This window comes from Poecilia mexicana, unplaced genomic scaffold (assembly GCF_051168715.1).
Source record: "Poecilia mexicana isolate PSO_F unplaced genomic scaffold, ASM5116871v1 ptg000077l_RagTag, whole genome shotgun sequence".
Lineage (NCBI taxonomy): Eukaryota > Metazoa > Chordata > Actinopteri > Cyprinodontiformes > Poeciliidae > Poecilia > Poecilia mexicana.
In genome coordinates, this window is record NW_028263427.1 from 1,242 (window position 1) to 13,308 (window position 12,067).

Sequence of the window (12,067 nt, forward strand, 5' to 3'; positions counted from 1 at the left end):
GGAGGTCAAGCAATCAGGGGAGTTATTAAGTGTCCTTCAATTTACAAGTCTGGTTCCTGACTGAAAGCATGTGTTGAGATTTTAACTCCCATTCCAGTTTCCAGAAGCAAGAGAATGTCTCTGGGACAGGGCTGTTTTGGTTTACCTGAGCAACATAAGAGGTTAAGTTGACATAAAACTGATCACTATCACTGATCAGTTTTATGTCAAGTTACAAACAACTCAGACTTTAAAAGTTGTTAAAGTTGTCTACAATCTTTTCCCCATCTGATTATTGCTTCGTCTTTGTGATGCAGGTATGACCCTGGCCTGATCCCCAAACCCCCAGCAGATTTTGGAACGTCTCAGCTCCACTACTTCGAGGACTGGGGTGTGGTGACGTATGGCGGTGCTTTGCCTTCTGGCACCAACAGCTCCTTTCTGTCCTTCAAGTCTGGGAAACTAGGGGGACGTGCCATCTTTGACATCGTTCACAATAACAAGTACAAAGAGTGGATCAAAGGCTGGAGGAACTTCAACGCTGGTCATGAGCACCCAGATCAGAACTCTTTCACCTTTGCACCCAACGGTGTCCCGTTCATCACAGAGGCACTGTATGGACCCAAGTACACTTTGTTAAACAATGTGGCATTGTTTGGCTCAACCCTATCTGGGAGCTGCTTTAAACCTTGGGCTGGACAAGTAACAGAAGCCTGTGACTCTAAGTGGTTAAAGTACAAGGTGGGCCTTGCAGCCGATGCCCAGGGCAGAGTGGAAGCTGCTATAAAGAGAGAGGGGATGGTCTTCATTCGTGGCGAAGGACATTCGGCTTATAACCCAGAACTGAAAATCAGGAACTTCCAGAGGAACTTGCTGCTTCTTCACCCACAGCTTCTGCTCATGGTTGACCACATCCACCTGGACCCAGGGAGCCCAACCAGGGCCATGAGTGCCTTCTTTCATAACACAGAGCTGCCATTTCAGAGTACAAAAGTAGATGGTGTTCATGGAGCATTTGTAACACATGGGAAGGAGAACTATAAGATGTTTTGGATGGATGACACAAACTCCAGTAACAAAGGGATGGTGGGTTACTGGAGTTACCCTCGAGGGTATCCATATAATGGCTCCAATTATGTGAATGTAACAATGCCCCTGAGGTACCCGCACACAAGGGTGGCCTATATTTTCTTTGGACCAGGCTTGGATGTACAGAGCTTCAGCTTACGTGGGCATGATCAGCAGGTGGATATTTACCTATCCACTAAAGACCATACCTACACCATCTACCTTCTGACAGGGGAGGTCACCAGCAAGCCTGTGTTCGCCATAGTGCTGCTGGACCACAAAAGGATTGTGTTTGAGAGAGCAGCAGCTGTTGTAGACAGCTTCCCTGTGGAAGTTGAAGAATACGCCAATGTGATGGAGGACAATCTCCAGCATGTCAAACCTGTCTTCCAGCAGATGGAAAGACACATCCTGGGAAGAGTCCTCAACACTGCCAGCTTCCGTAGGACCGCTGAGCACCTCCTCCAATTCTCTGACAAGAAGAAGACAGAGGAGGTCATTAAGAAGATGTTTGCTATGTCCAAGAAACAGAACAAGGGAAAGGGGGGAAAGAGGTTAAACCTTGGAGAGAAGCTGTCTGAGAATCTGCCTGACATTTTTGCACAAATTGAGGTCAGCGAAAAGAATGAGAGACAGAGAATATCAAAGCGTACATATGAGGACAGTCCAGAGGAAGGGGATGCAGACTCGAGGGCCTTTGTGGATTATCCAGCTGGTCACAGGAACAGGAAGGGGGGCTTAGTTAAAGGCCGCAGGTTTAAGGAGGTTCACATTGTGGCCACAGCAAGGAGTGAGGGGGTCTCTGGTAACCCCTCCTACATTAGACTGTTCTTGCTTATGAACACCACTACCTTCTTCCTACTGCTGGCTGTTCTGCTTACTCGATTTCAGAGGGGGCGGAGCCTCCACACACAGAGGTGCTTTTACACCATTGTTTTGATCGACTGCTTCATCCTGCTGTACCTTTACTCATCGTGTTCTCACACACAGTGCTGACACCCTGAACCCCTCCGCATGACAGGATGTCCTGTCTGTTCAGGGTGAACTGAAAACACACTCCTCCTCTTTGTACCAGATCTGATAGCAAATCATTAAGGCCACTGTTTAGGAAAGTTAAAAAAGTTTTTTAAAAAGTTAATTTGTAATTGTCCAGGAAAACAACCAAAATGACATAAAAAGACAAAGAGCACTAAATGTATGGATGTAGTACATTCTTGGTCCACTCAAATTTTAATTATACATTTTCTTCTTGATTTACACCTTCTGAATATCATTATTTCTTCTAGGAATGTCTTATAATTCTCTTTTTAATAAAACTAGTAAGCTTTTAACATTTCTTGCTTTCTTTTATCAAGTAAAGATACATTTGGGCTTCAACACAGGGCCTGACGTTAGCCACAGATGTTTGGGGGAAGTCAGCAGAAATGTTAACTCATGGCTTTATCTTGAACTGACACTCTATACAGGAATTTATAAGCATTCAGTGGTCAGTCACCCAATCAGCCTTCCATTCACCACAGCAACGAAGGGCTGCATATGGATTTAAACTTCAGTTGTATTTTTAGCAAAACTACACTTTGGTTAAATTGAAGTGGCTGTAATTTCTGCTTTGGTTTTAACCTGACAACAAATGAGTGAAATCAGGACTACATTGTATTTTTTGCAAATGAGTCTTCCAGTTGTGAAACTACATAACAAACTACATAACACCACTGGATGGAAGCGGCTGAAAAATCTGTCTTTTTCAAATAATTCTCTAGATACTGTAAAGGTCTGTGTATGTTATTTTTCCATTTCATTAATTCATTCAAAGTGGTAAGATACATTAATTGACATGATTGCAGTGGATACCCAAAATATTCACAGTTCTATATTTGCAGTTTCACCTATTTGCAGATTTTCCTTTGGAACAAATTATTAGAGTAAATTATTTGAGTAAAATATTTGGATATCTAAAATATCCAAAGTAAAATGCAGCTTTATAAGCTGAAATGCCCACATGCAAAATTACTTCACATAATATTGGCTGATGCTTGGAAAGCAGGCAATCCAGGACCGCCATTTGTTTTCCTTGACACTGATTGGCTGTACCCCCAAGAATAAAAGGTTGTTTACCTTTTGGGATAGACAACAGCACAAGCTGCATAAAGTGATTTACAGGGAAAAACAACCAAAACATTAAAAGACATAAAATACAAAATGATCACAAATCAAACATCAGTCAGTTTAATACCCTAATAAAATGTTTTCTCTAACAAAGACACCTTACCAGTATGGAATTTTACTGGTAAGGTAAAAGGACGTAATTAAAATAAAGCCATTTGGGTCAAAAGACTGTTCAAAAAATGGTCTTGATAAACAAGCGGAAATCAGGAAGGCATTAGATCAGGGGTGGGCAGCTCCAGGCCTGGAGGGTCTCCTGCAACTTTTAGGTGTGTCTCAATTTCAACACACCTGAGTCAAATAATGAAGTTGTTAGCAGGACTCTGGAGAACCTGATTGCATTTAGGAGGTGATTCAGCTGTTGGATTCAAGCCTGTTGGACCAGGGAGACGACTAAGAGCTGCAGGAAAAAGGAAGGAAAAAACAATTTCAGAGAACAAGGATTTGTTACAGCAAATGGGAGATAAAAATGTTCCATTGAATGTCATTTACAATAACAGAAGAGCACTTAAAAATATAAGTTATCAACTCCAGGTAAGATCAAATTTATGTCTTTTGTTAATACTCGGTGGTGATTTTTTTTTTAATCTTCACAGTTTTACTTTAACATTGAATTAAAAATTATAGTGCTGCACTTTTAGCTGCTGTATATGATCACACTTTCCATCTGCCAGGGATCTGCAACCTGGATCTCTGGAGACGCAACTGGCTCTTTAGCTCTCTTGAAATATCAAATGATGAAATATTGCTGTTTTGTTTTTGTTTTGTTTCATTCTTTTTCAAGTGTTGTCATGGAAAAACACTGACTACCCTGGCCCCTGTGGTAACTCAGAACCAGCCTCCAAACCTAACTCCTTATTTGTATAAATATTTTGATAATACTCTGTAAAATACCAGATTGTTCACATAACTTTTATACTTTTAGTTGTCTGAGGATGTCATGATTTGTGGTTTAGTGAGGGAGAACGCAGAGAGGATCCAGGATGAAGATGATGATGATGAAGAATTAATGACAGATATACAGCTCAACAGTCCGGACAAGTAGGCAGCACAGGGAGCTAAGGCTAAAATTAACACTGGAAGCTCCTGACTTAAATGACTGTAACCGAGAGCTGAAGCCGCCACAGGACTTCACAGTTCTATTGTGGCCGACTGACTAACTAGACAGACTGCGTTAACTGACAACTTGCATCTGACGAGTAACAAACAACAAGGATCCGACGAAAGACGGAGACAACAGGTGGGGTTAAATGCACAGGGAAGGTAATCGGGGAACAAGACACAGCTGGGAGAAAACAGAGAAGACAGAGACTCAACAGGGGAAACGGAACTAAATAAACACAGAAAAACCTCAAAAATAACTACACAGAAAACACAGATTGTCACAGTGGATACATTTTGAATATTAAATCAGGTGTTATGATCAGTTACTCAGTGGTTTACCAAATGCTTTTTACTTAATTGCTTAATTAAACATATTTAAAGTATACTACTCTGACTGGAGTACAGTTTTGAGGTACTCTAACCAACTTCTATGCATGAACGACTGCTCTATGGATCACTTTTTAAAGACAAAAAACACTGCCATAAAATATTATCCATTACTACAGCAGACGGCCCACCCCATGAGTAGGATGACGCGCCGTGGTGGGCGTCCCTTATTTTGATTTCTGAAAGGTGGCAACCCTAAGCAGAAATGAGATGGAATGGATGATATCAAGATCATCAAGAATGAAAAGAGCACTTGGGAAGAGACAAGAAAGGGCAAGAAGTTGGTCAGAAAAAAGTGAGGCAAGAGCAGAAGTTGGCAAAAAGACCAAAAACAAACGGGCGAGTTCACGAGTACAGGATGACTTTGCCATAGGAGTGGAATTTAAAGTCATGATGGAATTCGAGAGATGGGAGATCTATTCAACCAGTAAAGTTGACCAAAGCAAATGGAGGAAGAAATGGGGAGAATTAAAATGGCTAGAATTATGAATAACAGAAGAGTGCTGAATCATGCCGTCAGTGACCACAACAACAGAAAATAATCAAAATGAAAACCCTGATGGGGGGGGAAGGATTAAAACATATATTCCAGGATCTTTACCAAAGTTGAGTCATTTCAGGAGTTTCACTTGAAATGACAATGCAGGATGTAAAAAAAGAAATCAAAAGAGGGAAAAGATGCCACCAGGATTAAAAGTAAAAGACGGGGAACTTAAAGGCACTATGGCAGTGATTCTACAATTTGAATATATTAAGCCAGAAAATATCCAGTTGTGAAACATGAACTACAGAGTTAGAGAGTATATCCCTAAACCCCTCAGATGTTTTACTTGCCAAAGAATGGGACGCATTGCTAAAGAAAGTGTCCAAGATGTGGAGGTCCACATAAATTTGGAAAATGTGATAAAATTGCTAAAATCAAATGTAACTGCGGAGGAGAACACAGTGCACCATATGGTGGATGTAAAGTGCAAATGGAAGCCAGAAAAGCTCAAAGAATCAAAATAACAGTTTCATATGCTGAAGCTTTAAAAAGAATAAGGAAAGAGTGCAAGAGGAATGAGGTTGGGAGAAACGGGTCAAAGAAACACAACTTGGAATTCAAACCAAGGGCAGAATTATCCGAGACAAATCTTGGTTCCAACAACAAATATGCAAAATACATGTTTGCATAAATGTAGAGTGGATGAAAATACAATGGTGGTGAAAAAAGAAAACTTTGTAGCTTTTGTGTGCCACATTATTAATGTCACAGTACAAATGAAGAAAAGTGATAAAATAAATGCAATTATAACGGCAGCAGGAAGATTTTTAGATATGAAAGAAATCCAAGCAGATCAGATTCATACCATTTTGAGTACCACTGAAACAGAAAATTACGGTGGCCGACAGGTGCAAATGTGGAGCAAAAGAGAAAACATGCAAACAAAAAAAAAGACACGCGCACAAATTAAATGCGGCAAATAAAATGCAGCAAACAAAAAAGAAAACACCCCCGAATGAAATGCAGCAAACAAAAAGTGTTGAAAACGGAAGTGCTCCAGACCACTAGGGGGAGTCTAACAAAAAATAGCTGTGTCCGAATTCAGGCTCTGCATCCTTTCAAGGGCCCTGAGAAACTGATCCTTCGAAGCATAGACATAATAAAAGAGTAGACCCCCTTCCCCCACGATTGGCTGCTCCGGCGCAAATACGCTCTTGGAGCGGTCGTCCCTCCTGCTTTGCTCAACCAAAACAGCAGAAGAGGACGCTTGCGAGTGAAGCTGGCTGTTAATGCAGCGGGAGAAGACATCTCCGAAAACGTCGGAGCAATATTGGAAGTAGGTGATTTATTAATGAACCGAGCAGATATTTCAGATCTATACATCTACATTCTCGCCTAAAAACATTGTAAAAAATAATTTTGTGTAATACAGCAAAAATTATTTTGTCCCCATTGCTGCTTTTCTGAACACCCGCTTTAAAGGATGCAGAGCCTGAATTCGGACACAGCTATTTTTTGTTAGACTCCCCCTAGTGGTCTGGAGCACTTCCGTTTTCAACACTTTTTGTTTGCATTTCATTCGTGGGTGTCTTTTTTGTTTGCTGCATTTTATTTGCTTTTTGTTTGCCGCATTTAATTTGTGCGCGTGTGTTTTCTTTTGTTTGCATGTTTTCTCTTTTGCTGCGCATTTGCACCTGTCGGCCACCGTAGAAAATGCTCAGGATTAGGATCCAAGTTTCTATAATGGTTCTACATATTCCACAATGGAATGCCAAATTTAATAGCCAATGGACAATAATTTAAAATGTTTATGAATTAGAAATAATCCCAGATATAATATGTGTTCAGGAAACAATGCTAAAACCTCAGCTAGATTTTAAGATTCCTGGATATAACATAGACAAAGCAATTATAGAAGGTATTCAGGGAGATAATGAAATAATATGAAAGATTTAGTATTATAAATTCAGCACAGTTTATTTAGATTACTCAGGCGTGGCACTGATATTTGGTTCTGTGGGATACCAGCAGGGAAGGAGTAAAAGGCAACAAAAAGGCAGATAAATTAGCAAAAAGGGCTTTAGAGGTGGCAATAATGATTACAATTCTTTTTGGGAAAGGGGAAGGGAAATCACTTCAGAATAAAGAAATAGAAAAATGGGAAAAAGGTGTAATGACGATAAGAAAGGAAGATTATATAAAGTACAAAAGTCAGTATTAATTAGAAATGAGAGAAACGGAAGGGAAAAAATAATCAAATTAAGAGTAGGTCATACCTATTTAAATGACATTTTATATTTAATAGGGAGGAAAAATAAAGATAAATGTGAAGGATGTGGAGGGAAAGAAAATGTAGAACATGTATTGATGAACAGTAAAACATCTGAACCTGAAAGGGAGAAATTCAGAAGAATGGTTGGAAGGACTGGTCAAGAATGGAGTCTTAAAGGAATATTGGGAAATGAAGGAAACATAGTGGATATTCACAGATAATAGAAAGCATTATTTATTTATCTTCAGAATACAAAATTAAAAAATAGAATTTACTAGATGTAAAGAAGTGTTTCTACACACTCGTGTACAGTAGGTGGCGGTATGCACCTTAAAGTTGCTTGCGATCCGCCTTAATAGAAAAGGAGAAGAAGAAGCGGAGGAGGTGGAAGAAGAAGGGTTTTGGGACACAACCAGCATGGGTGCTCGACTCGCGCGGATGTTCCGAAACTATAATGTGGAGAACCGCGCGCTGCGAGAAATCTCCAAAGAGAAGCCGAGGTCAGCACCCCGGCACGCGGCCACAGAGACGCCGTCCGCCGTTAGCTCCGAGGGTGAGAGGCTGAGCTGCTTGGTAACCTCAAGGGTCATACCCACTGTGGGCTCGGTTTTCTAGAACCTGCCTCGGGTAATGTGTGGTAACTGGTTTGTTCTGTGTGTTATAGCCTCTGAGTCGGTGATGAAGAAGAATGAGTCGTTATTGGAACATCTCAGGTCTGTGTATGTAGAGTCCACGGATCCAACAGTCGGCGGAAAAACGACTCCAGAGGTCAGACTGAATCCTACATGTCTCTGTCTCTGCTGAATGACAGCAGGACCTCAGAATGTCTCCGTTCAGTTTGACCAGGCTGAGCAGGACTGGGTTGAATGCATTTTATTGGTGTTCTAGTTGATAGACAAACACAAACTAGAGCAGGTCTGTTTATTAAACGAAATAATCAGATGATTGTAATAGTTTTTACACGTTAAAATCCAAAAAGTGAAGCGTATATCTATTTATGAAGCCCACTTTACCCTGACACCCCTAATTAAAATCCAGTGTAACAAATAGCCTTCAGAAGTCATCATGTGCTTGTAATAAAATGCCCTAGTTAAAGCACAGAGGTAAATTCAAAGAATCATTTTTGACAAATTGTTGTAGAGATGATTGATCCAGTTTGACTAATAGAGATTAGTCAAACTTCATTGCTAAGAAGAAATCTGCAAAATTGCTTGGCCTTTGGATGTGCAAAGCTGGCAGAGATACACGGATAAAGACAGCTGGAATAAATATAAGTTCTGTTAAGATCTGATTTGGTTGGGCTAAGTGCCAAGGCACACAACATTTTTATGTTATTTGAAAATGTAAACAAAATAAAACTTTTTTTTTTCTACATCAAAATTATGCACTAGCTAAAAATTATGGTCAGGACTTTAATGTATTCATTTGAAATAATTGGCAGCGCATATTTTAATGTATTACACTTTTTAATGCAAGTAATTGTATTATTTTTAATACATTTTGTCCAGGTTACTTAAAAATTGAGCTTTATTTAAGCTTATTGTTACAATTACATTTTTTAAACTGCAGGAAAGTTAATTGTTAGAAATGTAAATTTGGGCCAATGTTGATTAATACTTTATGGCAGTAGTTATCAATATTTTATTTTATCAAATGTTTTATTTGATTGCTTGATTAATTGTCAGAATAATTAATAGATTACTTGAATGCTAAAATAATTGTTTACAACAGCCCTGGTTTTTTATACCAACTGCCTGCTGTGTCATTTCCCCACAGTTTTCGGGGAATGCGTCTGCCGGTAAAGAAGCAGACCGGAGGCCCCTCAGAGTCAGTTTACCAGGAAGCGCGTTCAGCCTGCCAGAGCTCACAGATGTTCCTAAAGGGAAGCTAACCCTTGCCGAGGCTCTCAAGGCTCTCGGCAGCCACCAGCACCAGCCTCGAACCTGGTCGGCGGAAAAGATTGCTCAGGAATATTCCTTGGAATTAAAAGACACAAAATCTGTGCTTGAATTCTTTATCCCTTTCAAGGTTGAGATCATCCCTCCAAAGAGTAGAACTTCCAAGCAAATAAAGGCTTCCTAAGAATGGAGAAGCTTTTACCTCACTTATTTATGTTCTATAATGTTATAGTGGGAAAGGATGTAGCTTTTCCATGATTTAAGTGATGTTTAGATGGAATGATAGAACATTTTTCTTATGAATACATGAAAAAAACAGATAATGACAGTGATCTGATAAAGAAAAGTCCATGAAGACATTCTCTTCTGTTGATTGTTCAAAACAAAGTGTTTTTTTGTTGTTGTTTTTACAGTGCAGACCTGCAGATCTTTATTTCTATTTACAAATCATAAATGACAAAGTACCTTGCTCTCTTTGTGCATTCATTTTTAAATTTAACTCAAAAGAAGTAGAATTAGATGGATTTATTATTTGCCAAATGATAAATGTTATGCTAATGATCAAATGAGTAGAGCTATTATTTATTTCTTTTTGTTGTTTAGGGCCTCCTTCTGTTCAGGTCAACCTGCTGCTGTGCTCGAACTATTCCAATACTCTGTGGCCATACGCCCCTCTATGAAGTGTGCACTCAATCAAAGGGAACATAAGTGTTCAAAATTTAGAGAATTGGGACAGTATGCCATTGTGTCGCAACCTCGATATCCAAAATGGTGGTCTTGCACACTTGAAAATGAATCAGTGTGGTGTTGCGCAGGTTCTTTTATTTTAACAAATGCTGTGGAAACATGAGCGCGACAGTGAGCGCCTTCGCTGACCAGCCGTTGCTGCGCTTAATTGCCGTTGGCTCGCTGAGTCAGGAGTGCTGCTCACCGTGCTCTATGTGCCCACTGGTGGCGAAGTGTTGTCACTGCAGTCCAGTGCATCACAGGAAGATAAGTGCAGCTGAAGAGCACAGCCAAGATAAGAAAAATGGAAGCAAATAAACAAACAGAAAGGGGGTGGGGGGTGTAATTACTTCTGATGTCCATTCTCTCACACTGGGGCTGTTCACTCTTTTGGCACTTGGACTGCTAAAAAGTACAACAACAACAAAATCGATTCTAAATACAGTATTTTTGCTTTCCAACGTCATTGCTAGAGATATTTAGCTGTTCAAACATGTTTTGCTAAGACTTGTTGAATACAGAGCAAAATTTGATGTAATAGCACATGCTCGGTAGAGTGAAACAAAAAATTCAATACATTACACTTGAAAGCTGTTTTTTTTTTTCTTCTTTTGTGACACAACTTGTTCTGTGAACATTATATTTCCAGGATGACAAAAAATACTCATCAAAATGCACTAACATTGAATTTAACAGTCATAAAGGCAATTCTCCCTGTGGTTTGACTAATTAAGAGACATGATTACATTTTGAGTTGTTTCTTGGAAAAAAACATCTTTTATGTGGCTTAATGTTAGATATAAAGTGGAGCTGATGTGCTAACAAAGAGAAAAAGGAATGGAATTAAAATGTCATTCTTAAAATAAATTATGAATGTTTGACTTGATAGAAATGTTACAAGAAATTCACAAGGAACACTCTGGCTGCTATTTTCTTCTCTAGCCTCAGAAAAAAACATTTGTTTAAAAATTATGATGAAATATTTAAAGAAAATAAGAACCAAACGCCTTTCTATTCCACTCCCACAAAAAATTAAGATATGAATTTTCATATTTTTGTATTCTTTGTGCATCAATTTTAGATTAATAAAGTTTTTCCTGTAATGACTTTCTACAAAAGAAATTCAACATAAAAATCAATTAATGTGCATTTTGTGACATATTTTCAGACGATACACATTTTTTTCAGTTGTAACTTATTTCGTTTTAAGAAAGATTTTCAAAAGTGGATATTGTTCTAGAAATCTTTTCCATCTTTAAATTTTATTATAATAAAATTTGGTCTTCTAACAGGGGATAAAGAGTTAAATTACAATATTAATTATTTAATCCTCTGGCTAAGTTTTTATTCACAAATATCGCTTTCTAATAATCTATGGAGGACCAAAACTGACATATGAAATAAAAGCATATATATTTAGTTTTTCCTTTTCCTTAGACATGAGTTTTCATAAATTAATGTATATATTTTCTTTTTCATTTCCCCTAAGCATGTGTTTTTTGTCAGGAAAAGTAAATATTTAATTTGGTCTTTTTCTTAATACAAGCCCTGTTTTTGTCATTGCCTCTTCTCTCCTGGTTTTACTTTTCCGTGTGCATCGTTATGTTAATGAGAAGAGCCGCCTTCTATGTCCAGCTCCTCTACTATTGGCCAATACAGCTTTGGAACCAACGTCACTGCGTTAGACGTTGTGGGGCGTTTCGGTACAGTCGCTCGGTGCCATCTTTACAGGCTACAGATCAAAACAAACTTTATCCCGGTGGTTTTATTGTGTTACCGACTGCAGTGAAGTTAGTTTCGAGTTGGATATTGGATATTCCAATATCCGCCGCGCAAGCGGCGTTTAGTTCAAGGTTGATCTGATTTATGAACGCTAATTTCGGCCAGCCGTTCTCCAGCTCCCTCCTCGGCACTCAGAGGTTCACTTAGGGACTGTCAACAAATTTCCGAACTAAACACTCCTGTCAAACAAATGTTAATAAATGC

The 12,067-nt window shown here is 39.0% G+C and overlaps 2 protein-coding genes across 2 annotated transcripts; both read left to right on the plus strand.

Annotated features, from left to right (window-relative positions):
* Window positions 1–296: 296 nt before the first annotated feature.
* Window positions 297–2,378, plus strand: LOC106912222 (dermatan-sulfate epimerase; the record flags this gene model as incomplete). The annotated part of the gene is made up of 1 exon (XM_088003619.1): window positions 297–2,378. A coding segment is annotated over one exon (1,747 nt), but the record flags the coding sequence as incomplete, so codon positions are not given.
* A 5,429-nt stretch (window positions 2,379–7,807) lies between these two features.
* Window positions 7,808–9,825, plus strand: LOC148152376 (NADH dehydrogenase [ubiquinone] 1 alpha subcomplex assembly factor 4-like). Its single transcript, XM_088003617.1, has 3 exons — window positions 7,808–8,010; window positions 8,122–8,225; window positions 9,234–9,825. The coding sequence occupies exons 1-3, from the start codon at window positions 7,875–7,877 to the stop codon at window positions 9,537–9,539; spliced, it is 546 nt and encodes a 181-aa protein (XP_087859743.1). The 5' UTR covers window positions 7,808–7,874; the 3' UTR covers window positions 9,540–9,825.
* Window positions 9,826–12,067: the final 2,242 nt, after the last annotated feature.